Source organism: Glycine max, chromosome 17, assembly GCF_000004515.6.
Source record: "Glycine max cultivar Williams 82 chromosome 17, Glycine_max_v4.0, whole genome shotgun sequence".
Lineage (NCBI taxonomy): Eukaryota > Viridiplantae > Streptophyta > Magnoliopsida > Fabales > Fabaceae > Glycine > Glycine max.
In genome coordinates, this window is record NC_038253.2 from 4,932,890 (window position 1) to 4,960,333 (window position 27,444).

Below are 27,444 nucleotides of genomic sequence, written 5' to 3' on the forward strand. Positions count from 1 at the left end.
AAACATTCTTTTGTAAACACGCAATTTATTACTTTTGTTCGTTCTAGTTGGATCGGGATCTGTAGCGAAAAATATCATTTTCTTTTTCATTTCTTTTATTCCAAGTTAAGTTCTCATGGTATAAAAAATCAATTAAACTCCTCATTGATATAGTATTATAATATTATTTATAAACTTCCAATATATACTTTTTTTTTAGTTATTACTTTGATATTTCACATATTGATTCTATTTGCCAATATAAAAAAATAATAATTAATATTTAGAAAATTTAAAGTTAAACATCTTATGGAACCATTTTTTTTAAAAAAAAAGGCAGAAAGAAATAATATAAGCAAGTCTTGTGTCTACTTTAAAATTAAATAATATTAATATTTTAAGTATGTTGGCCCCGTGTCATTTTCTCATTTGATTTCCTTACATGTTGAACATCAGATCCATTTTCTCCATATTGTGGTTTTCTACTGGCAAGGTTAAAAACACAAATGTAAGTACAGAATAAATAAACAGGTAACATTTTATTTAACCCCTCAAAAAAATATCACTTACTCTTGCTCAATTCAAACCAGGTGCCGAAATATAAAACATATAATCTAATTTGCAATTATTCAACTGCTCAGGATAATCATAGGAAAGTTCTCCGAACACTGTCATGGTGTATTATTCCCCAGTGGAGACGAGGGAGCTGGAGAAATAGAACGATAAAATTGGAGCCATATGAGAAGATATTAGGGAGAAAATAAATATGAAATGAGACATCAGGCATCGACAAATCCACCTGATCATGAGTCACTGTATCAAATAATAAAATTTGGCCCAAAATCATATGCTAGATCCTGGATGGTATAATAAACCAGCTACAAAACCCTCTAGCCATTATGCAAGTATTTCAAAACTGGGTCCTCCTTCCCGGTGCCGCTTTAGAAGATTTCACAAATATTACTAGTTTCTTTGGTTTACCTTATGATATGATAGGGCTTAACACAACCCACCATGGGCTTTGGAAACAATGTAAAATGATATGATGGTAAAAGTTGAAGTCGCCAAATAAGATTTAATAGGCAGGCCAAGTTAAGGCTTGAGAGCTAGAGCAAGACCGAACTTGGTGGATGAACCAAAGATCTTCGTGGAGTCATATTCAGCAGACAGGGTTATAAGTGAATTTGGCCTCCATGCTCGTTGGCATTGGAAGGCAGCTTTGCCATCGTCACTGAACCGAGTCTTTAAAACTGTCTTTGGATCTATTGACTGCGAGCTCCCAATAGTAAATCTGTTCTCTAAGGAAGAAAACCTGTGGGAGATTTCAGCAGCAACCGTAAATCCATCAGGGCGATCAACATAATGAATGTAAGATGCCTTCAGGGTCTGTCCTTTATCAGCCCTGCATAGTGAGTCAATGGCACTATGTAAAATATATACCCAATCAAAGCAGATAAACACAGCAACTTTTGTAGACAAAGACAAATCTTCACAAACTCTTAAGCAAAAGAGCCTGAAAAGAAATACCCCCCTCTCCTACATTAATTTCATTAACATATATACCTTCTATAGTATCCTATCAGGAGTTTCCAAAAAAGACTCAATTAAATTTGTTACTAATAAAAGAATTTTATATACTGTGTAGTGTGTACAGTCTAATGTTTATAATAAAATATCATGTAGTTTGGAGAGATAACTTTAATTCTCAACTCATGCTTTTAAAAAAAGAAATGTTCACTGTACAATGAATTTTACAATGACTACACAGCAATGAGAAAGAGAGAAGCATGAGATGTAATGGGTCATTATGAGTGATGTGATAGTGATCGTGATAGACAGAAAAGTGTTATGTATAAATTTTTATTTATTTTTGGTCAGCAAAGTGTTATGTATAAATTGATGTATAAGTTGATCGTAATAGACATAACTTCTTTTAAAAAACAGTGACACCACCTCAATTTTCAAAGTATTAGCTGGTAGAGTATCCTCTCCCCATAAATCATAGACCTCCCAGAAACCCATTGAAAACATATCTCAAGGATCATAGAAAATTTCGAGTACACCGTACTACAATTGTCCACCTTAACATAGAATTGCTTATCTACGAAACTTGGGAGGCAGAAGATAAATTTGAGTTTAAATACACATAATTTGCAAGAGTTTATTTATTTTTTCAATCAACTAAAAATAAATTAAAAAAATATAGAAATAGAACTACTGTATATCATTGGATAGTCCACCACGTTTATTTCAGTCCATATCTATACGCAGAGCTTTAGTTTTTAGGCTTCAGAATTCGGTGATAACTTACTTTTTCTTTTCTTCAAAAATAAATAACAAACATGCTTACAAGATTCAAATTTTTTTCTAGCCTTTCTGACAGGTCTTCTAAGATACTAATTGAAAACATAAAAAAGAAACAAATAAGGTAACTGAAACATAAATAAGAAGACAGTAGGACATGGAACTGAACACAGAAAATATGGTACCAACATCACTTACAGCATAAGTGCCACAGAGAAATCTGGTTTATTGAAGGCAACTCCAGCATTATATTTTGTGAACGAAGCAGAAGTTGTATTAAATCCAACTTCAGCACCCAGACAAAGATCTTTGCTGCCAATTGCAGCTGAAAGCTCCAATAGAGGGGATGGATTCAAACCAATACTAGAATCAACAGCTGCATGAGGATGAAGGTACTGCACATCCAGCTGAGGTAATATTGCATAGTCAGATACATTGTAAGAATGCCAAAGTAAATTCATTGCTTACATATTGCTAAGCATAAAAAAAAAGGATGGCCCAGTGCAGGAGCCAGGAGGCTCGCATCATTGCAGGGTTTGGAATGGTCAAACGGTCAAACATAAGCAGCCACAGCCCCATGATCACGACTGAAAAGAGGCTGTTTCCAGGTTTTACTAAGCTACTGCCCAAACAACATCAGTTTATCCTTGATAGTTGTTACTACTCTTATTACCATTCCAAACCCTCTACCACACAGAGAAAACAGAATGCATTCTTCCTTAAAACTAGATGATTTGGTGCACTAGTTTATCAACTCATGATTTCTGATTGCAACCAATCTCGATCAAGTGAATCAACTATCATCAGCAATATTCCAATTGCCAACCAAATTATTTTTTTCAGCATAACTTGAGGCAAACTTTTATCATCAATACCTTTTCTTGTATTAGCTAGGCTCCAACAGAGTCATTATATTAATGAAATTCTCATAGATATGGAATCAAAGGTAACATTTAAAGAATTAAAGTACTTTCAGGAGCAAATGAAAGCAATGCTTTACTTAATTCAGTCTTATAGGTTATAATCATGCATTAACATTGTCTCACACTGGGAAAGCTAGATTTTCCCACCTTTCCTGACTTGTGATCAGGTATGTTGAAGCTCAAAGCAGCTTTTGTACCATGCAAGATATCATTCACAGTCACCTTTGTATATATCTGAAGAGGTAAATCAGAGAAAACATCATCATACATAAAAGATGGTAAAAATTTCAAGGGAGCATCATACTTGTTAGAAAATATGAAAATATTCCATCCTATCTTTGAATATCTTTATCCTTTAGGATTAGTTTCTCTATTTCATAATTACCTCTCAAGATTGATTACCAAATTCATGATTTGTTTCCTATTTAGTTAGGATTATAACCAGTATAAAGACAGTAATTCATTGCAGTAGCCAATAGAATATTATTCAAAGTCTATATTCTCTTTTATTTCTCTACCTACCACTATACCTAAAACCCCATAATTTCAAGAATACTAACCACTGCTTTCACTGACGTAGATAACTAAAGCAATTTTGGAAAGCTTGAACTTTTGCTACAATCAGTCATTTAGCAACACTGTCTATATATCACAGGAAGCATATTTGAGTAAAAGTAGACTTCTATTTCTTACATTAGAGTATGTATCAACTTTCACATCCACTGTAGTATTTCCACTCTTGTAGAGTGTACTTATGTCACCAACAAAAAGTTTATCCTTCTTCAATCCTGTTGCTATAAGCCCCTGCCAAATGGAAATTAGAATTTGAAATCAGGCACAATGGACAGAAGGACAGACTAAAGGTTGCAATCATTTTAGACTATTTGATAAAACACAGAAATTAATGCAAGTTTCCAATTGTCATGAGTATTCATCCTCTTTAGCGGTCATAGGAATGTGTAAACAACCCATGAATTGAACGATATGTGTGTTGCCAACTTTATAAGCCCAACTTGCTCAAGAAAGGAGCATGCAATATTCATCCAATCCAACAGCACTGTATTTGGCAGTACAATTCCACATGGGGGAGGGGGAAAGTTAATATGACGCAAATGATTTGTAAGTACACATAATTAGTTATTTCGAGATTTTGATGATGTCTTCCAGAGTTTAGTATATATGTTAATTACCTTAAATAGATAAAACACAATTCCTTATGAAAAATAATATTTCTAGAGGAGTCCAGCAGTTAAATTTTTCTCACAACCCATGATATTTGACTACAACAATAAAAAATTAAAAATAACTAGATTCAAATATTAATAATTTAAGGAATGCAATTTTATTTACTTAATGACATCAATAAATTAATTACTATATTAATTCTATTCATTCTTTCGCTCTGCCTTTTTAACTTAATAGTTGAATAACAAAGAATGATGAAAAATGGATGTGATGAACATGTATCCTCGTATAATAGGCAATAATCAGATGCAATGCCCTTATCCTCGGATTTTCTAAAGAATCATGTTACTGTTTCATGGCTGGTCAAAAAATCAATCATCACTATCTTCGTACCTTTTAAATTATATGACGTTAAGTATGTGTGTGCGACTGCATGTGTGATTAAGATCATGGCATATTCAAGCAAAAGGATTTTATATCTATTAGGCATCAACTGCAATGAGAAACTGAACAGTGAACTAATATGAATAATTAAAAATAAAAAAAAAGATAATAGCAGATAGTGGGTTATGCATTACCAATCCAGTGGAGTTTGGAATTGAGAGGCTAAACTTGTGATCGAAGTTGTAATCCTTGTATAAAAGGTCTGCATAGGAACAAGATTATTCACAACTTAATGCCTCGGGTATATTTTACAAAATTTAGATGTGACTTGATATGAAATATAGAGAAGCCAACAATCTAGATTTTCAGCCATAGAGGCCATGTAACGATCAGAAAGGGTTTCGAAAGAAGGAAAATTTAAAAGATAAATTGTTAGCTAACATAATCTTCATACAAGTATACAACAGATCATGCTTTCAGAGGCTTGGTGTACAATGCTGGTGATGCATTGAGAAAGTCAATGATCTTGTAAAATGAGAATCTATATTGAACTTCTCATGATATTTGGATTAGGTTAGAAGTATCAACGGATAAGTAAATCAAAAGTGGACAGTGATAACAAAATTAGTTGTGCAACAGAACATAGAGATCTGAAAAATCAAATTATTGAAGAAGAATGCTAGGCATGAAGGCCATTACAGTTGTGGATGTTTACCATATCATGTCCTACATATCTGATGTATACACAAGTGAGGGGTGAACAAGTAATCAATTGTGATACACAAATCAACATGTTATTTGTCATTTCTATGCTATAAGAGAACCTATTACCCAGAAACCAGCAACAGGATGTTGTTCATGTGTCTATAACAGTTGATAACCATTGATGTGTTCAAGTACATATGAAAAGCATCTTGGAGCAATGACATAATATATTATGATTCCAAATGCAAATTTACCTTTTGCCCTTTTCCCAATCTCAGAAAACGGTGCTGGACCATTGGCCATAGTGAATCAGAATGAAATGCCCCGAACCCTGCGAAACACAATTATTGTTTTATACTTTAATTGTCAATTTCACTATTTCAGGAAATAATACCGATAAATAAAAAAACAGGACAAAAACCAGGTACAATACCAAACATAACAGTACCATGCGCTTGTGTGCATATGTGCAAATGCAATATTTCCTATGTAGCAAATGATTAGTAACCAGAACGTCACAGGATGAAGAGAGGTAGGACAATGAGTTTTTACACAAATACTGCACTACTGTATGCATGTAATGATGTCAATACATGTGTAACACATAAATATAAATGGTAAATTGATACGCGAAAAGATAATGTTCAGACTCTTCTGAGCAACACCCAGTGACTCAATAGGACAATAAAGTTAAAGCCTCTGGAATTTATTAGTGACGTTAATGCATAGGAATTTTACTTTGTACTCTACCCAACAGGAAAAGCATTTATGTTCCTTCAAGCTACCCCAACCCTGACCATTACTATTTTCAAAACAAGACACCACAATCCTTCAGTGCAACCAAGGGGTATTTTTTTCAATATGATGATTTCAAGCTGACTAAGTTAATTTGCAAAAATTGTGGCCAATTAATGTAATCAATTTGAAAAAGCAATCTTTGATGTTCACATTAGCAAACACGATTAGTATAGGTTCAGAGGAACTTGAGATAGAAAACTGGGGAGTTGTGAATTTGAGCTGAAAAGATGCGTTATTTTCACGCGCAAGTCAAACTAGAGAAGAAAAAGAAGATTAACCAGCTTCTCAATACACTCCAGTAGTTCTCTAAGAGACACTACATTATTAAACTACTACTGTGCATCGCATCGCATCGCACCTTTTGATTTTACATGCACCAGGTGCTCGACAAAATATCCAAATGAGAAAGAAAAAAAAACTCTCACGGGCACAAACGATCGCAATCAAAAGCAAAGGGGACTTACCAATGATGATAGAAGGAGTAAAGGGGACTTACTGAGAATGAATGAATGAATGGGTAAAGCGTAGAGAAAACGACGCCGCCGCCAAAGAAAGAGTGGAAGCGTCTGGGGTCGTTGTCTCTCTCTCTCGCACACACACACACGCAGCACAGGGCGCAGAGTCTGTATGGGCTGCGCAAGAAAATGCAAAGGCCCGGTCTCAACTCGCAACTGACTCACAACCGGACTCAAAACGGTGACGTGGCCTATTCACACCTAGACCTACACATGAATGACCTGTTCTCATTAAAAATAAAAAATATCCCATTGGTTGGTGGGGGCAGAGTTAGCTCAGACAGACTCTAGACTCGGTTTACTTTAAGTAAATAATCAACTTCCTTCACAAATGTGATAAATTAATTCTTTGAATGTGTAGTAAGCTCATATTATTAAATTTATAAAATTAATTTGTTATTAAATTATTTACATCATTAATATATCCAACTATTGATTCATTCAATGTCATTTCTGAAAGATGACCGTGACTTCCCTTCATATTAGTTGTCGCAGCATCCACGAATTTGAAGCTTGGTAATGATCGGTTGTCAATCATTATGGACTCTTAACTCTTTTACAACATTCCCATAACCCACTCTCGTTTTTAATGAATGATAATGGATTAATTAGCAATAAAGAGGAGAGGTGACCGTTAAAGTAGTGGAGAGAAGTTGTTTCAACAAGAATCCTCACGATAGAGTTAAGAAGATAAATTACACTTTGATCTCATTTGAATACTCTTAGGTTAAGCTTCATAAATCCTGACTTGGTTACAAGAAAAAGAAAAGCTTGTCACGCCGGTCTTTACTAATGCCCGAATCTCAATTTGTTCCATTTTGGTTGGCTCTAATATGTTGCCGTCTGCTCACACATTCTTGTCCAGCTTGTCATCCATGAGAGTAATGTTCTGTATGGCAAATTATCTGTATATTCATAAATATGTTTAAAAAAAAGTAATTGCATTCTATCATTAATTTCTTTCTCAATCAATTATTTTACATCATAATATTAATAAGTTTAAATTTTGAGAATCATGATTCTGAAAAATAAAAACGACAAAAATCTGATTGATCATAACAAATCTTAAAAATATTTATATAAATTTATTAAAAATATTTAAAATAAAAAGAGTTACATGATATTTTTAACTAATATTTTAATTGTTTGTCATATTAAATAATCTAATAAAAGTTATGTGATATTTTTATCACAATAAATCTTTCTTTAACTTGAAAAGGATAGATTTTCACCCCTCACAAATGTTTTTGTGAAAAATCTAACTAAAAAAGTTTTTAAAAAACATTATTGTCTTGTAATGTTGTTTTTAAAATAGATATCAAACTCGAGAATGATATTTTTTGTATGCTTTAAAAGTACTAAAGGTAGAATCTTTATGTTTTTATTAAATTTCAATGAGGTCCGATGGAGTTGTTTGATCCTCTCATTCTAAGTAGAATATTCGATGTCCAATGTTAAAGGGGAGGCTACGTGCAAAAAGGATTCCAACAAATAAATCAATAATGCTCTAAGATGTTTATGTGTTTATAATTAGGATGAGTAAAATGTACTTGACAGTATCTTCTATGGGTCTATATATACACATTCAATGTTGAGGAAGTTGCACCATCCTTGAAGTCACGTTGGCCAATCACCCCTTTATGTGTCGTGCCGAGTTTATAGGAGGTCGTTGGGATCCATCATGTGTCGGCTTCATGGGCCGCACGATACATTGAGTTACTGGAACCATTATGTGTCGAGTTTATGGGTCATATGGTACATAAGCTAGCCAAGCTTTGAATTCATGATGACTAATAGAATTTCGTATGGTCCTCGACTACCTGTGTTTTATGAGTTCATGCCAAGTTTATGGGTTATACAATACTCAAGTCCTAGGACTATTCCGTTATTAAGAATGTAATAAGTAATATTTTTAAAAATTTTAAAATTATAATTACAATTAAATTTATAATGTATTTATAGTGTTTTCAATCGTCACTATTTATATTTAAATTTAATGTTCATTCATGGTGTGAAACTCAACTTGAGAATTTTGATATGAATATCAATTCTCAAGAACACTATAAATACATTTAATTTTTAATTGATTGTGAATTTTAAAACTACTTACACGGATAATTTCATGTAGGCTTTCTTTTATTTGTTGATTGTATACCCATCAACATTTGATATCCGCCCATGACACTAAAATAAATAAATAATTGTGTGAATTACATGATAGGTTTTTAAGTTATAAATACATGAGAATAAGATGTTTTAAAAATACAAGCTTACGATTCAACTATATTTCTCATTTCTTAGTTGATTTGCTTCTTGTATAATAAACACAATAACACCACAGCATTATTCTTGGAACAAAAATACCAGTGATTCGTACATTTTAGAACAACTATAAATACTATGAATTAGAATTGTAAATAACACATAATTTGAAATAACTTGGAAATTAGAACTTACGAATGCAAATAAGGTGCTAAATAATACTATTTTTGGCCTAGATATAACCTATTTTGCAAATAGATCTCAACATCTATTATCTTATTCCCAATATTTAATTTGAATGAATTATGGATCCATGAAATCATAAATATGTCTTCCATATTAGTATATAAGTGATATAGATACATAAGATATTATAATAAAATGTTAATTATAATAAATTGACATTTAATTTATTAACAGGTTTACAAATTAAATGTATTTACATCAACCACACTTATATAACCGTGATATTAAGCATCTCTCTCTACTCATATATTTTCAAGAGATCCATCCACTCAACATATAATGACATGCCAGAGGGGTAGCCTAGTACATTAGGATTGCGTTGTATTTGTATAAATTTCTTAATGATGCCTTTTTTATAAATACATTCACTATAGTAGTTTTCTATAATTACATGTATTAATGTAAAAATAATAATAATTACATGTATTAATGTATAAAAATGCAAGATGCTTACACTACTAAATTTTCTTCTATTATGTGGGGATCTTTTTTGCATAAAATCTAAAAAAAAAACATGTTTCCATTGGATTTTTATTTGCGGGTGATTCATTCGTGAATAAAAAATTTCTTGTGAATTTAAAAATCCACAAAACAAAACTTCCTAAAAAAACTGCAAAAATGTTCCTATAAATTTTTAAATTTGTTGCAAATTTAAAATTTAGTGGTAATTTCATGCGGATTTGAAATCAAGAGGTAAGTTTCTTGAGAATTGATATTCATATCAAAATTCACAGGTAAATTTTCTGTGAATTTTTTTTAAAAATCTTATGAAATCAAAATCCACAAGAAATTTCGCAAAACCTTGAGATTTAAAATATAATAAAACATAATGTTTAAAGATATCAAAATATTCATACAAATTTATAGCTTGTTCTAGAAATTTTTATATTAATTTTGTATTTAATTATAAAATATTGATAAATTTATATAAAATAAAGAAGAACAGTATTTTGTTTTGGTACAATAAGGAAAAGACAAAGAAACTTGCTAAAAACTAAATCTAAAAGGAATAAATCCAAAATTGCAGAAGGAGGCACAACGGATTCCTCAGATAAAAGTTGCAAGCGAGCTCTGATATATTTAATTAAACGCATGATATATTTAAACTTGTTAAGATAAAGATGAATACATAGCAGTAAATATACATTTTGTTAGTCAAGACTAAGAAAAATTGTTTCTAAAATCCAAATAATGTAACTATTTTTTTATACATAAATAATGTAACTATTTAAATCCCCAATAATTGCATTTATAGATAAATACATGGCAGTAACAAAGTATACAATTCCCAGTTTCTCTCTTTTCTTTTTCTTTTTTGAGTTTATAACCTTCCTTTGCCAAACAGTGGCACAATACTATCATATTCATGACATGGGTTTACTCGATCAAACCAGCAACATTTTGCAAACCTGAAATTAAAAAAAAAAAAAAAAAAAAACTCTTGGAATGCAGTTTACTTAATCTTTTTACTAGGCTAATAGTGCTTAAGCAGTTCGATCAGTACAGAGGGATGCAGTGTAATCACCGAGACAAATTAATATGATATAGTTTTCAAATGCAAGTATACAATGTATAAAACAATAATACACGAGTCTTATAGTATTTGCATCACTGTGCTCAAAGATCTGTGATAATTCCTGGAATACCTACCCAATGCTCAGTGATAAATATTTAAAAAGAAAAAAGGAAGCAAGTTGAGACTTTTGAAGGGTATATTACCAAGAAAGATGGTGGCAGACCTTATCTCAGCATACTCTCAGCAAATAAACGCACAACACAAAGGTAGTAGCAGTAGCAGAATCTGTCAAGCATGCACATAGATAGGTTGGACCGGTAATAGAGCGCTAATTAATTATTTTCAGAATATAAAAATTGGAGCACTTACTGTGGTCCAAGCAAAAAAACGCTAGTTGAAATGAATGCATTCTGCAGCATAGAACCAAAGTTAATTATTTTGTGAATACAAAAATTGGAGCAATTCAACTTGGTAGATGGCAGAGTTATAGGAAAATAAATTATAAAATTTACCTGAAAAAGAAAAAGATGGGTCAACGGCAATTGATAATCACTTAGTAAAATAATGTTCTACCAAGGAGAGGATAAGATATCTTGCAAAGCAAAAACACAAAACAACTAGAAGGAGGAAAAGCCCTGTCTCTGCATTGGTTATCTCATTATTTGAAATTTAGTAATAATTTTATGACAAATTAATAGGATATTGATTAAGAAATTAAAAATAATATTTTTTTAAATCAATTTGTTTTCTCCAAAACCACCCCTTGTGACCCAGTCATCCGATGGGATGGATACACGAAAAAATTCATGCAAAACAAATTTGTGAAAATTAATAATAAATTTTAATGATTAGAATCCCTTCACGTACGGAAGATTTAACAAAAATTGAAAATAAGGTTTTGGCATAAAAGCCTTTTTCACTTGGAATTCTTAGACATCACGTACAGATCCATTCAAAAAATAAATAAAAATTGAACACCCTGATTGGCACATCGTCCCCGAAGGCACGAAGAACTTACACAAAATCATCACACATACCCGATTCAAAACCTCAGTGAAAAAATGGGCGTGCATTGGTAATCAAGGGGAGAAAGATTTCCTTTCTAACGTTTGGTTCAAATTGTAGTTCCAAATTTTTTAATAAGAAAATTGTGAAACATTGTTGCATTGGCGTGGTGTTCAATAACAGTAAGGACTTGGGGTTGAAATATTTCCTTCAATCAATCCCAGGGTCTATCCTTATATTTTATGGATTCGGAGCAAAATAATAAAAACATTATAACTTATAAGCTACTAAAAGAATTTATTTATCAAGAAGTAAAACATATTTTTTAGCTAATAAAAAATTAAAAATTATAATAAAGGAATGAAAAAGTCTCTTTCTATCTAAGTAAGCATGTTGGACACAATGAATCAAAATAATATAAAGTGATATCCGTAGATGGTGGATCCTATTTGTCCCATTTCCATACATGTTGAATTGATGTATTATTTATTTTTCAAACAATGCATATTCAATGTGTTCTTTATGTTGCTCTTCAGCATTTTTTTAATTGACTCTTATGACTTTATAGCTCTTATGATTTTTGTAAATATGGAATGTATTCACCATGTTATTTTGCATAGAATGAAAAATATTTTTAGTAAATTATCCTTAGGTTCTCATATCCATTAACGTGTTACTTTGCAGAGTAGAATAAGATTTATGAATTCTGAACAAGTGAACAATACAGATCCTTAACATGTTATTTTGCAATGACAGAATTCGCGTAGTGATTGCATGACTTGTTTTCTCTTTCCTGCCTTCTCTGTTTACCCTGTTTTCCTTCTTATGTTGGGTCGTTTCGTTGTAATATATTTGAAAGCTCAAGTTCACTTAAAAATCCCCATGTTTTCACAACAATTATAGATAATGTACGATACAAAATTGCATGTACGTAAAACCCACAAATCGAACACCAATTCGCACCTTGCAAGTTAAATTGTTCCCTCTTTTCTCTTCCTCAACAGAAGATAACAACTTATTAAGACCCTCAAAATGATATGGTAATATTGTTACTATCATCACATATAAAAAAACAAAATAAAATAAAATAAACAAAATGGTAAAGAACAAAGGTTAATTGAGATCACCTAATAGTAGCTATTAAGTTAAGATATATGGTACAACTTGGATGGCTTTAGAGAATCAGTGTGGTTGAAATAGGTGAGAGTCCGAATCCACTTTTCTTGATTCTTCAACAAATGAACCGCAATAGTATCATTCCATAGCTCGTGGCTACACACAGAAGGTGGATCGGGATAATTGTACATAGACCACTTAGCATTGAACCTATTGTTTCCACGGCGAGCCCAACGCATCCAATCTCCAAACACCTTATCCTCAGGGCCCTCCACGTGTTTCTTAGGAATATCAGAACCATGGATCCACTCAACTATGTCCCAGGACACCACAAACCCCATCCCAGACATGTAGTGCTTAAAAGGGTCCATGCTTCCACACGGTATCACGAACCCATAGTATAAATCCTCCCTCGGCAACGGCCTCAAAGACCTCACTAAACTGTTTACTCTCACGTAAGTGTCATCGTCTGCTTTCATCACGTAGTGGTAGGGAGGGTAAGGAACGATACCGCTTGTTGTTGTTTCCTTGTTGAAGATCTCGGGCAGGCTCGAGAAGAACGTGGATGTCTTCCCCTTGTTCATGTTCTCGGTGCAGTTGAGGATCATGATGTCGTTGTATTGCATGATCTCCAGTGCCACGAGGACTTTTTGGTCTTGTTTTGTGAGGTTGCAAAACACGAACTTCACGTCCACTTTGGCGCCCTCAATGATGGTTTGGGTGCCGTACACGAGGCGGAGGAAGTGTCGCCGTTGGTACTGGTCGGGGAGGGTCAGGACAGAGATGAGGATTCGGAGGTCGTTGTCTTCTGAGTTTGTGGGAAGAGATTCGTTTGACAGGGCACAGCGACCGAACCTTAGTAGGCTGTTGAATCGGACTTCGTTTATTGAAGCGAACACGCAGAGGAAGACGATGAATGCGAAACAAGAGAGCATGAAACGCCCCCGGTTGGGCTTTGAGGACTTCACCGCCATTGTGCTAATCTTGGAAATGAAATGTTCTGTAGTGTAGGTTGGCTTCGTCATCATACTAATAAAATTTCTAAGTTTCTTAGAGGTAACGCATAGGTGAACATTTTCGTGCTACTGGGATTTCCTTTTTCCTTTTGACTTCTCCTCTTATAAAGTAGTAATTGTTTAGTAATACAAATTCATACACCTTTTTTGTTTATTTAAGAAGAAAAAAGATGGTGTGTTAGATAAATTAGATGTAATGAAAACTCAAATGATTAATGCAATGATACAAATTTTTCTTATATTCACACGAGTAAAAATAATTTATATTTAATTTGTATCATGTGTAACAGCTAAGATTTGAACTAATTAATTGAAAAACAACCGTGTTCTCTCACTAAAAAAATTACAAGGAGAATGTGACGAGTTTGATGGCTTTTCAAGGAACTTACACTTACGCAGGGGAAGATTACAAGAGTAGGGATGTTTTGGTCTTTTGATAAATATCCCTAATATATGCCTAGTATTGAGCAACTTCAGTCAAAAAATATTAATTAAATTGAAAGGAACAATTGCGGTGGTGGAGTTGTGCCTGAACGTTGGCCGCGTGCACTTTGTTGTGTCTCGCTTGCTTGCTATAGTGGTTTGGTCAACTTTTCGTAATTAGGTATATTTGCATGAACAAAGGTGGCTTCAGCATCGTTCACGCCATACTTGATTATGATGCAAGTAACGCCATTGACTAGGAAACAATTCTTTAAGGTCCTCAGTTAAAATATTAGGAACTGTGTTTATGCAATAAATTTTATATAATTAAAAGAAATTAAGATAACTAGAGGAGAGAGAAAAAAATTAATGGAGAGATAAATAGAAAAAAATATTGTCATAATAAAGTGTTAAATGTATAATATATTCCTTAAAATATAATTAAAAGTTTATACTAGAAGACACTGTTTTCTGCCAGCACCAGCTTTAAGCTTTGTTTCCCTCGTGCTAACCTGCGTGACATTCATGAAATACCAGTTTTTCTGCCTTAATAAACTGTACTCTAGATTGATGTTGTTTTCTACCAAAAAATTGCTACAGGCACACCGCATAAAGTGGCTGAGGTAACCAGTAAAAACCAAAGGGATATTATATCAGAAGAAAATAAAGCAAGAATTTAGTCTAGTCAGAATGTTCAACAATTGGACTTCCCCTGGAGGCCGGAGAAATTTTTAAAGCATTCAAATTTCAGCCAACAATCTAAGACAGATCAATCAATTCATAGTTTCATACCATAATTAATCACAGAGAATAAAACATCCCAGACAATATAAACAAATAAAATGAGGGATGGCCTTCATTGATTTCATTTTTTTAACTCCAAGTACTTTCAAAGTTACTTAGAGCAAGCAACACATGAATGAAGGATAACTAAAACGTCTAAAAGGAAAATGCATGTACAGAAATAGGATGTTAATAATTAAAGTTACTCTGTCACTATCTACGCCAGAAATAGGATAATTAAAGGTGGATATTGGCACCTCCTGTAACATTTTCTTAATAATTTGTAAAGAAATGTATTAAACGAAAACAAATTTATTTAATATTTTATGTTTTTAAAAAATAAACAACATTTAATAATTAAAGACAAACAAATACACGTAGCAAAGATTAAAAAATATATATGTAAAAAGAATGATTTCAAATTATTCGTACATATTAGGGAAGCGAGGAAAAGAACAAGAACTGTGTAGCAGCATTGCTTATAGGACAGGCTTGAAAGCCCATCAAGCCCAACCCAATCATTAGAAGTCCACAAGTTCGAAGTGAAACGAAGAAAAATACATTCCTATGCAGCAAACACTACTATCATTAATAAAATGTTTAGTTGAGCTAAATTTAGTGAAATAATTATTTGTTTTTAAAAATATTAAAAATTGAAAACAACAAGTGATTATTTTTCAAAATAAGTTAAACCAAGTATATATACTAAACGTGTCAAAATAAAATAAGACTGGGTAAAGTGTATAAGTTTGAAAATCAAAACATATTCAGGGTCTGGTTTGTTAAAAGTTAAATACAAATAATTTTAATGAAATTAAATTTAAATCATTGAACATAATTAACATATGTGTTTATATTATTAAATCTCAATTATAATTTTACATTAAAAACGTGTGTGTGTGTGTGTGTGTATATATATATATATATATTATTTTTTTAAAGTGTGAGAACTGATTTTACAAAAGTGTAAAGGGATACCAGCAGAGTGTAGTGTCATGGGACCCAAGGGACACCAAATTATGAGGATACCAGAAATGTTAAAATGTTTACTACGTGCTTCATAAATTATGAGGATTTCTAATACGAGGTAGCTGGCTGACTCGTCTAGATCATAAAAAAGAACGATATAATTTACTCTTTTTTTAAGGGAGAACGATATAATTTACAATAAACAAGAGGTTATTGATTATTTACAGTCAAAATATTGCAATTAATCCAACAGTGATGTTTTTTGTACTTTGTATATTCATGTTTTTTGTCTGCTTTTAAATTTGAGATTAATTACCCCTCTATATATTTGTTTGCAAATCAAATCACAGAATAAAACTAAACTTTATTTATTTTAAAAAATAAACGTTTTGAAGTATTGCATTATGTTCATTCATATATGCAACAACTATTGTTTTCCTAGGAACTGGATACCTTTTTTTCAAAAAAAAAAAAAAAAAAAACAGGTAAGAGATAAAATTTTATTAATCAAAAGAAAATCTCAAGCACAACTCGTGCCCATGCAAGTATCATTAACCTAGGAATTGGATACTAATTTTTGCTTTTTCTGTGCACTTGATTAATATTTTATCCTTAAGGTTAAACTATACGATACTAGTATTTATAATAGCATATTGATTCGACTTTTTTTTTTATCGAGCATAATGATTCGACCTTGAAGGAATATTCTTTTCAAGAATGACAAATTTTATTATATAGTAAGGTGTAGCTAGGGTCAATGAGAAAGAAACAAATACATGAGAGCAAAGGAGCAGCTAACAAAAACAGCATATGCTCCCAGGCCCTTCTAATCGCTGCAAATCACACAAGAATAAAACTATACCAAAAATCCAAAACTTTACAAATGAAAAAAAAAAAAAAAACCTTAGCCTTCAAAATCAATCCAAAATCCTTTTCACAAATTTTGTCCACGTTCTCTTGGCGATCATCGCAGACTGCAAAATGGAGGTCCTTCCCTGGAAAAAACACAAAGTCCTCCATTTGAAGATAAACAAAAAAACCTCAACAATTAATCAGGGAGACACCAATTCAAAACTATTTTGGCTGCAATAGCGTAGCTGCAGCGAGATTTGCCTCTCCATGTTAAGCTGCCGTCTGAAATTACTTATAAACATCTCTGCTCTTTTATCGATATCATCATCAGAGGGACAGCTTATGGTCCTCTGAAGGCTATGATGCGCTGGAGAAACCAAACCCTCCGAATCAGTTTCATCTGATGAAGCAGTGCACATCATCAACCCTGGTCGGTCGTTGAAACTAATCTGTCGTTTGCTCATAGAAACGCCGCGGAGAATGGTTGCAGCATGCCACGCATGGCTGAGTACGGTGGCGCTTAGTAGCAGCTTCATCTTCTTCACCGCCACCCTGAGGCGGCTCAATAGAAACGACTTTTTCTGCATCTTCTCGTTCGTGATCATAATGTTCGTTACAAGGGCAGATAATGATTTATGTTAACTTGTTATGGTAGGTGGTGGATATTTATAGAAAGTTGATAATGACGTGGAGTTTGAATTTTAAATTATTATTGAAGGAGAACATGGTGGATTGCAGGGGAAGGAAAAGGGTGCTGAAAAGTTCGTGTACAAATAGACTACGGTGCTTGCGAGTTGCGACACGTGGCGGCTATAGCTTGAAAACTTAGTTTAGTTACATCTATGTATGGTCAAAATCAAAGTATGACTTTTTCTCACTTCTATTCAAGCTTTGCTTGTTGGTAGACCCGGTTACACCTTGGTTGCTATAGTGATCAGCACTAAACAGGCAATTTCTAATGGGTTTAATGATTTATCTTTTGGATTTTTTTTCAAAAAATATGAACATATTTTCATATATGTCTTAATTCTTAGGCTTGTCACAGTTTTTATATACTTATTCACAAGTTTTTCTTTATTTCAGATTATGCAGTGCTCGATTGGCCAATAAGTATAGAACTAGGATCCATTTATATAAGATTAAGGATTAAATCAAATAAATTATTATTTTTTTAAAATATAAAAATCAAAATTATGGATAAAAAATAAAATAAAAAATCAAAGTTTTAATTTAGTCAGTAAATTATTGTATCTAACCCTGTCGGGCCCTGTTGGGCCAATGTTGTCGGGCCCAGGCCCAATAGGGCACATGTTTTTGTTGGATGGTTCCAGGGACATGCTAGGTGCACCCAACAACATTGCTGGTGCACCCAGCAATTAGGTGAATGGGCAAAATTGCCCTTGTATTAAAAAAATAATTCCTTCTTTCGGAATAAGGTTCTTCCGGTAGAACAATTTATTTTATCAGAAGAACCTTTTTCTGGAGAAGTTACTGGAAGAAGTTCTTCCGGTAACTTTTCCGGAAGAAGGTTCTTCCAGATGAACAATTTGTTTTACCGGAAGAACCTTCTTCCGGAAGAATAAATTGTTCTACCGGAAGAAACTTCTTCTGGAAACTTTCCGGAAGAACAACAAGAACAACAATTTGTTCTTCCGAAAAAAGGTTCTTCCAGTAGAACACAATTTGTTCTTCCGGAAGAAGGTTCTTCCGGAAAGTTTCCGGAAGAAGTTCCGGAAGATTTTCGGAATAACCTTCTTCCAAAATAAGAAATTATTTTTTTTAACGCAAGAGTAATTTTGTCCATTCACCTAATTGCTGGGTGCACCAGCAATGTTGCTGGGTGCACCTAGCATGTCCCATGGTTCTATTGTTTATTAATTGTTACCTGGGCCAAGAAAGAGATGGCCATCTCCTCAGGATGTAGTAGCCTAAGATATGATTATATTCCAATGTTTTCACTTTAAATTTGGTATCAAGAAAACAATATTTTAATATTTTAGAAAAAAAATGTTTAGCTCTTTCCATTTTATCTAATAATTATAAGCATGTGATATGTTTGTTTTTTTAAGAAGGGGTGTGATATGTTATTATACTTTAAGTTTAATGACTATGTATTTTTCAATGTATTTTTTCATATTATGGCTAATCAATAAAAAGTTATATATACATAATACATAATATATGAATTTTAAGATAATTATTATAAGAGTAAATAAATTTAGTGTACACAATGATTTATGATTAAATAATAAGATAAAAATACATTTATATTGTTAATATATAACTTATTTTTTCTTATACTTTTACTATTTTATATCAACATAACTATTGTGGTCAAAGGAGAAATACATATTTTTTTAATTGAGTCATTCTATCTAATTGTTATTATGAAAAAATAATCACAAACACCTAATTAAAAATATAGTAAGTGAAATGATAGTTTTAGAGTGTATTGTAAACACAATCAGTTTTGAGAGAGTTTTAACATTTTACAAAGTCTCAAAAATTTGTGAAAGACTTTTAAAATAACACTTACCTTCCAAATGTTGAAACTAAAAAAAAATCTCAACTTGGGTGTGAGATTGCTTACAACACACTTCAAAAACACATTAGTCCAGTACCATATGTACCTCTAATTAGGTGTATGTATTTGATTTTGATAACAACAATTAAACAAAATGAACCAATTAAAAGGAAAAAAAACTTAATTGAAAATTTTGATAAAAATATGAAAATCCACAAAATTATTAAACCAAACTACAACAACCTAATTCCGACTCAGTCCTAACTCAAACTAATTAAAACCCAAGCATAAGGTTTGCTCAATTTTATATTGGACCTAAACTTAAAAAGTTAGCTTTAGGGGTCGTTTGGTTGAGAGCAAATATAAGCGGAGGAGAGAAGATGAGGGAAGAGATGATAAAATAGATATTTTGGGTGGTTTGATACAATACATCCAAAGGTAATAATTCAAATTTTCGTGGTGGGACCCATGCCAAATTTAATCCCTTCTAGAATGTCGGGATTTGAAAGGAAGAATGCACTGGACAGTCATGCAAGTCGTGTTGAGAAGAAAGAAAAACTCAGTTCAATGATAAAATAATATTTTTTTTAAAATGATCATTTTTTATTTATCAAATCAATTTAATTTAAATATTTATCTTTTCTATTTTATTTCAATCAAATCACTTTCATGTTCATCTTCTTTCTTATTTATTTTTTATTTTCTTTCACTTATTCTCTTTCATTCTTTTATTTTCTCTCCTCAGAATCAAATGATGGCTTAGTAATTAATTACTAAATTACGACAACATCAATTTTGTTTTTCTTACAAAAATATTTCATCATTTTTAAATCTATTTATTTCTGTCCTTTTAGCAAATAAAGAAGGATAGAGGTCGAAAATTGTGGAACGTGGTTGCATGCATGCATTGATTGGACCAGTGTGTTGCTTTCATCACATGTTGATACATGGCCATGGAGACACCACGCACAACAAAACCATTTATGTGAATATGCTTGACGCGAGCGGTAGGTGACACTGCATTATCCTATTAATTAATTTTCTATAGTTTTGTTCCTATTTCTAAACAGCGTGACACTGACATTTACGTCTTATAAAACATTTTGGCGAATTTATTCTTTATTAATATATCAATTTAGTCTTTATAAATTCATGATTTTTTAATTTTGATTCTGATATTTTAAAAAAAAATTAATTTCTATGATTTTATATACATATTTTTAATTTTACTCTATGTAGTCTCTAAAATATGAACTTATAAACAATAAAAATAAAAAACATAATCTTAAAAGCACCAAAATAGAATCTTGAATTTATGTTTGTCTTTGTTTAAAGAAGTAAATCTTATTTACGTATTAAAAAAATTACCTTTAAAGATATTTTTTTTTAATTTAAATAAGCTGGCCCATATTCCAAACATTAGCTCAGGGAAAATAAAAGTTTTAAGGGCCCGCATAATTCAATGCTAGTCGGATTCGAGTTCCTTATCAATCTAGTTAGTTGCAAAACTTCGAATAAACGTGATAATTACTAAATTTTATGTTAATTACTTTATTATATGAGTATAAATTACATAATTTAATAAATTCCATGAAAAGCTCACGTGATAATTAAATAAATAAAAATAATATGTTCAAACTTCTATTCAAGAATTAAAAATTAAAAATTTTTAAAAATTTAAAAATTTTGATCCGTCAAACAAAAATTTAGAAACTAAAAATTTTAATAAAAAAATTAAAGAACTTTGACTAATCAAACAAAAGTTTATGAATTAAAAATTAAATTTAAAAAAAAGTTAGGAATTAAAAACTTAATTAACTCAAGATATTAATGATTGAGTTATTAATGTTTCTTATTTTCAAAGTTTTCTCCTTTTTTATCCTATTTTTTTCATCCGTGCAATGATTAAAAAACATGCTTTTTTTTAAACCGGTGTACAGATAAAGTACAGGTTGCAACTTGGTATAAACTTATGAAGAAAATCTTTACCATAAATTGTTCATTTCATAAATAGATGAAAATCTTAATGAAGTCCTAAATTATAATCATAGGCATTGTTTTTGCTCAAGGTGGAGGACAATTAAGAAAGATAATAAATAATAACAAATATAATAATTAAGTTTTTTTAGATCACATTTTTTTCACTATAAATAATTATATTCGAACCGGATGAAATTCTAATGGACTTCAAAAATTTTCTATATAATGTTTAATATTTAATGTAATAGCATATTTTCAAACTCAATACATAAACAGATAATCATTTGATAATATGTTATGATTAACATAAATTATAAAACTATAAAGTATGAGAATTGTGAAAGATACATATAGAGAGAAAAAGAAAGTAATGAAGAGTTTCTTATTAATGTCAAACATAAATAGTCATAAATAAGTACAACAAAATAAATTTTACTAATCAATATTATTAGTGTATTAATTAAAAATGATTTATTATGTAAAACATATGTGAGAATTAAAAAAAAAGTTATAAACAGCACAATTTTACTTATTCAAATAAAATTATTTCTTCTTCTAAATTTTTTAAAAATATCCTAATTAAGGATACTGATTATGATTTATTTATCCACCAGAAATTATGGATAACCACAATGAAATGCTCCATTGATGACAAAATGAAGTTAAGTTGTTGCTTTAATTTTTAACGTTTGAGAAGATCTCACACAAATATAAACATAAAAATAATTAAATAGTATAAGAAATATAAAAAACAATAAATGCAAATAAACTCTATTTGTACTACCCCTTCTTCCTTACCTGCTGCGTTTACATACCCAACTGATCCAAATCTGCAACAAAAGCAGCAAAGGCATCGTCACGCAAGAAACTACAATTTAATTCAGCAAAGGCATACGTCAACAACTTCCCCACCTTCTTTTCCTCGATCTCCCACGAGACCCTCACCTTCTCCACCACCCCAAAATGGAAAAGCAACAACCTACACAGCCTCAGCCTCACCACGACTTCATTTTCCGTTCCAAACTCCCCGACATTTACATCCCAACGCACCTCCCTCTCCACACTTACCTTTTCCAAAACCTCTCACAATTCAAAGACCTTCCATGCCTCATCAATGCCGCCACCGGCGAGACTTTCACCTACGCCGCCGTCGAACTCACCGCCCGCAAAGTTGCCTCCGGTTTCAACAAACTCGGCATCCAAAAAGGCGACGTCATCCTCCTTCTCCTCCAGAACTGCCCCCAATTCGTCTTCGCATTCCTCGGCGCCTCCTACCGCGGTGCCACCGTCACCGCCGCCAATCCTTTCTACACTCCGGCGGAGGTAGCGAAACAAGCCACAGCGTCCAACTCCAAACTCATCATAACGCAAGCATCTTACGTGGATAAAGTAAAGGATTTTGCGAGAGAAAACGACGTCAAAGTGATATGCGTTGACTCGGCGCCGGATGGTTACCTTCACTTCTCGGTGTTAACGGAGGCCGACGAGGGAGACATTCCCGCCGTTAAAATATCTCAAGATGACGTGGTTGCGCTGCCGTACTCGTCTGGCACGACGGGGCTTCCGAAGGGAGTGATGCTAACGCACAAGGGACTCGTTACGAGCGTGGCTCAACAGGTTGACGGAGAGAACCCTAATTTGTACTTTCGCAGCGACGATGTGGTAGTGTGTGTTCTGCCACTTTTCCACATTTATTCGCTCAACTCTGTTTTGCTGTGTTCGCTTCGAGTTGGGGCTGCCGTTTTGATCGTTCCGAAGTTTGAGATAGTTGCGTTGCTGGAGTTGGTGCAGAAACACAATGTGAGCGTCGCGCCGTTTGTGCCGCCAATCGTTTTGGCCATTGCTAAGAGTCCTGATGTGGAGCGATACGACGTGTCGTCGATTCGGATGATCATGTCTGGCGCGGCACCCATGGGAAAGGAACTTGAGGATTCTGTGAGGGCTAAGCTTCCCAACGCCACACTTGGACAGGTAATTATGATTCAAACGGAGAAGACATGATGGGTCTATTTAGTAAGTTTTCCTTGCAAGTATTTTTGGAAAAAAAAAGTCATTTTTTTCATAAGTTAAAATAAGTTTTATATTAATTAATTTATATATATTTTTTTAAAAAATTATATGAAAATTTTTAATCTATGATTTTTTTTTTCAATCTGTTAAAAGTATTTCTTGAAAAAAAATTATTCATACCGACTCTTGTCTTGCCTTTTGACTTTTGAGTCAGTTCTTTCAAGTTTTGGTGCATACTGCATACTATAGCTAAGCCTGACACTTGGATAGTACAAAACCATTTAACAAAGGATACATTAATTCCCAGTCCAATGGTTTAGTTTTGAGTCAGGGCCCTATAGCTAAGCCAGGATTCAAAAGTGCAAATGTTAACGATTTCTACCTGAAAGAACGTATTTATTGTCGTCAAAAAGAAGGAAAAATAAAGTATTTTATTGCACCTAAAAGTATAAAAGCTGTTTAATAGTCCACATCTTTTTATATCATTAAGCAATTAAATGTCTTAAGTTGAGTGTATTAAATATATTTTAAGTAATGCTATCGTAACACTTTTTAAAGACTCTGTTAAGATTTTTAAATACATTAGTATATAATACAGTATTTTGATATTTAAAAAAAAGTATGAAATTTTTTTATTTCTAATTCAAAAATGCTTTCAATAAAAATTGTTGTTTTTTTATTTTTAACTAATACTAAAAACAGTCATTAGCATTTATTTTTACTATAGTCTACTACAGTATGAGAGACACTCCTGCCTCTTTAATACTTTAATATAATGAATAATTTTATTTCTTTTGATATACTTATATTTTAAAAGTACTACGTAATTATTAGCATGTCATTAGGGTATATATTCATAAAAGAGTATCAACAATAGTTGATATAATAATTTATGTTTGATCTAAGATTTAAATCATAATTTTATATATGAAATAAATTATATTATAAGATAAATATTTATCTTTATATACTCGTTGTATTCGTTAAAGATTAGTCAATAATTTAGACGACAAGTATTTCTTAGCACGGTAAGTAAAAAAATCTTAATGAAAAAAAAAATAGCGGTATGAATGAATAATTTCCAAGAGAAACGCAGCATAATTGGATATGCTCCATCCAGGCTCCACAACTATTATTTTTCTAGTTTTAACTAAAAATCCAAAAGAGAAAAGTGAATAATGTCATAATTGTATGAACAGCACTACTGCACTAGACATGAATAAATTCGTTCGGCGCATTTTTCGTAAAGTTCTTATCGCATTCATGAGGAGCAGCATTAGGAAAGAAACCTCAGCAGGACAATTACAAAGAATGAAAGAAGCATAAGAAATGTAAACATTGCGACGATTGTATGATACATGCTGCAGGGTTATGGGATGACGGAGGCAGGACCAGTGCTATCAATGTGCTTAGCGTTTGCGAAGGAGCCAATGCAGGTCAAATCAGGTGCCTGCGGGACCGTCGTAAGAAATGCGGAGATGAAAATTATTGATCCTGATACTGGCGCTTCGCTTCATAGGAATCAAGCTGGTGAGATTTGCATTAGAGGCAACCAGATCATGAAAGGTAATTAAACTTTTTCTCTCTTTCCATAACCCAAGAAAATAAATACTTAAATCGGTGTATTGGACAAATTTTATATGATTTTTTTTTTTTTGTTTTCTTAACGCAATTAGCTAATTACTACACATAGGTACCATGCGGGTGGTTGCAGTATTTGATTGTCTAATTTCTTGCTAATGTTGTCAAACTATTGAATGTTTTTGTCACATGTTTCCCATGATCTATCATCTTATTACCTGTTAATGTTAAACTATTATTTCTTCTATATTTGATTAGTTTACCCACGAGCCACGGAACACTAAAAAGTGGTCTTCATCGCTGGTAGGTAGGTTAGCCATATTGAGTTCCTTGGAATTATTATTTTTTACTTTATTTGGTATGATAGAAAGAGTGGGAGAGAAAGGAAAGACACTCAATTTATCATCCAGTCTTCTTTTGATCAGTGAAAGCGGGAAAGGAAGAATACCAAAAAATATATATATGAAAAAACGGGAAAGGAAACATTAAAAAAAGAGTGAAACACTTAACTTCAGTCTTCTCTATAAAATAGGAAGAAAAGGAGAGAAAAAAAAAAGTGAATTTGAACATAAACGCCGCCAAACTTTAAATCAGTAGCTTTCGTATATCTTTTTTCAAATATTTGCTAAGCTCTAAAGAACACAATAATTAATATTTTAATATTCATATTCATATATATGTTTCAAACATTTGAATAATAAGATGCAAATGATTGACAAAAATAAATTATTACAATTAGAAGTATTATAAATTGAAAAAAAAATTGTCGTGAATTTTTCTAAAAAAATGAACCAAGAATAAAAAAAGAAAAAAAACATATTTGTTAATGAATTAAATTAATTCTTAACTTTAATTTTAGGAATTGATATAATTTAAACTAAATCAAAGTTATACGCATATATATAAATTTGTGGTGTATTTAACCAAATTTTGTTATATATATATATGTGTGTGTGTTTCTATAACAAGCTAGTTAATTCAAAGAGTATGTCAAATGCTTAAGTGGTACTTAGTTAAGACATGTTTGGTTAGGTTACCTAAATGATCAAGAGGCCACAGAAAGAACTATAGACAAAGGAGGATGGTTGCACACAGGTGATATTGGATACATAGATGATAATGATGAGCTCTTCATCGTTGACCGGTTAAAGGAGTTGATTAAATATAAAGGATTTCAAGTGGCTCCAGCTGAGCTCGAAGCCATGCTAGTTGCTCATCCTAACATCTCTGATGCTGCCGTTGTATCGTAAGTTATATAGTTAGCATATAAATTTATTTTGATCCTCTCTTGTTTATTTTCTCTTCAAACATAGATTTTAATGATCACGTTGATTTCAGAATGAAGGATGAAGTTGCAGGAGAGGTTCCAGTTGCATTTGTTGTACGATCAAATGGTTCAATGATTTCTGAGGATGAAATAAAGCAATACATCTCAAAGCAGGTAATTATTTTTGTTGGCTTTCAGCATTAGTTACAATGTTTGTGGCATCTTGTATTTTAATTATATTGTGCTACGAAAATTTCAATATTTTTGTGACAGGTTGTATTTTACAAAAGAATTAGTAGAGTTTTCTTTGTGGGCTCAATTCCAAAGGCACCCTCTGGAAAGATCTTTCGAAAAGACCTCAGGGCCTGGCTTGCAACCGATCTTGCTATTTAGGCTTTAATTTAAATGTTTTATTATAAGGTCACCCACCTTCGGTGTAAATATGAGGGCCCAACCCAACTAAGTCACCATTTTTGTACTAAATGGTGCCCCGCTAAGCAGGAGAGAAAAGACATTTCATACTATTAATGTGTTTTTTTGAATTGAAAGACCCAAAAATCCTGCTTTTGTTGTATTATTTTGTTCTTTTGTTTGAAACCCAAATGTTCAAATGAAGCATATATAGAACTTCCATGGAATATATCTATGTAAATTCGTAAAAAGTAGAAGAAGTTATTAAACGACGAGAACAAAGTTCATCCAAGCTGTTTGAGTTAAAATATTAAAAAACACAATAATCACCGATTAGTGTAACTTTATAATTATTATATTATTTTATAATTTTTAACTGAATAATATTTTTTTAACATTAATCGTTGGATTGAAAATTATTTTCATATAAATTAGTATATAAAATTTCATATTAATCTAAAATCATTTATTTTTTCTTTTATATAAATTAAAATCAACGTAATATAAATATTTCAAAATATAATAAAATATGGATCATTATTCTTATTATTGTTTAATTTTGATAAAATTTGACACAAATAATTTTAATAATACATAGATATATTCTAATGGTTGTATCAATAATAATCACATTTTATATTAAATTATAAAAATAATGTAATAATTATTAAAGTTATTTTGGTGTATATC

At 31.9% G+C, this 27,444-nt stretch overlaps 4 protein-coding genes across 6 annotated transcripts; 1 reads left to right on the forward strand and 3 right to left on the reverse strand.

Annotated features, from left to right (window-relative positions):
- Positions 1-625: 625 nt before the first annotated feature.
- Positions 626-6,998, reverse strand: LOC100797369 (mitochondrial outer membrane protein porin of 36 kDa-like). 3 transcript variants are annotated; one of them, XM_006600133.4, is made up of 7 exons: positions 6,743-6,998; positions 5,735-5,811; positions 4,970-5,037; positions 3,900-4,010; positions 3,354-3,440; positions 2,482-2,690; positions 626-1,381 (listed from the first exon to the last, which is right to left on the reverse strand). In XM_006600133.4, the coding sequence occupies exons 2-7, from the start codon at positions 5,781-5,783 to the stop codon at positions 1,072-1,074; spliced, it is 834 nt and encodes a 277-aa protein (XP_006600196.1). In that variant the 5' UTR covers positions 5,784-5,811; positions 6,743-6,998; the 3' UTR covers positions 626-1,071.
- Positions 6,999-12,467: 5,469 nt separating this feature from the next.
- LOC100779142 (uncharacterized) lies at positions 12,468-14,053 on the reverse strand. The gene has a single exon (XM_041011383.1). The coding sequence runs from the start codon at positions 13,964-13,966 to the stop codon at positions 12,968-12,970; it is 999 nt and encodes a 332-aa protein (XP_040867317.1). The 5' UTR covers positions 13,967-14,053; the 3' UTR covers positions 12,468-12,967.
- A 2,784-nt stretch (positions 14,054-16,837) lies between these two features.
- On the reverse strand, positions 16,838-17,615 carry LOC100798434 (uncharacterized). Its single transcript, XM_003549437.5, has one exon. It carries the CDS (start codon positions 17,584-17,586, stop codon positions 17,182-17,184), a length of 405 nt encoding a protein of 134 aa, XP_003549485.1. The 5' UTR covers positions 17,587-17,615; the 3' UTR covers positions 16,838-17,181.
- A 4,649-nt stretch (positions 17,616-22,264) lies between these two features.
- LOC100779668 (4-coumarate--CoA ligase 2) lies at positions 22,265-26,917 on the forward strand. The gene is made up of 5 exons (XM_003550610.5): positions 22,265-23,456; positions 24,863-25,061; positions 26,109-26,322; positions 26,415-26,517; positions 26,617-26,917. Exons 1-5 carry the CDS (start codon positions 22,449-22,451, stop codon positions 26,734-26,736), a joined length of 1,644 nt encoding a protein of 547 aa, XP_003550658.1. The 5' UTR covers positions 22,265-22,448; the 3' UTR covers positions 26,737-26,917.
- Positions 26,918-27,444: the final 527 nt, after the last annotated feature.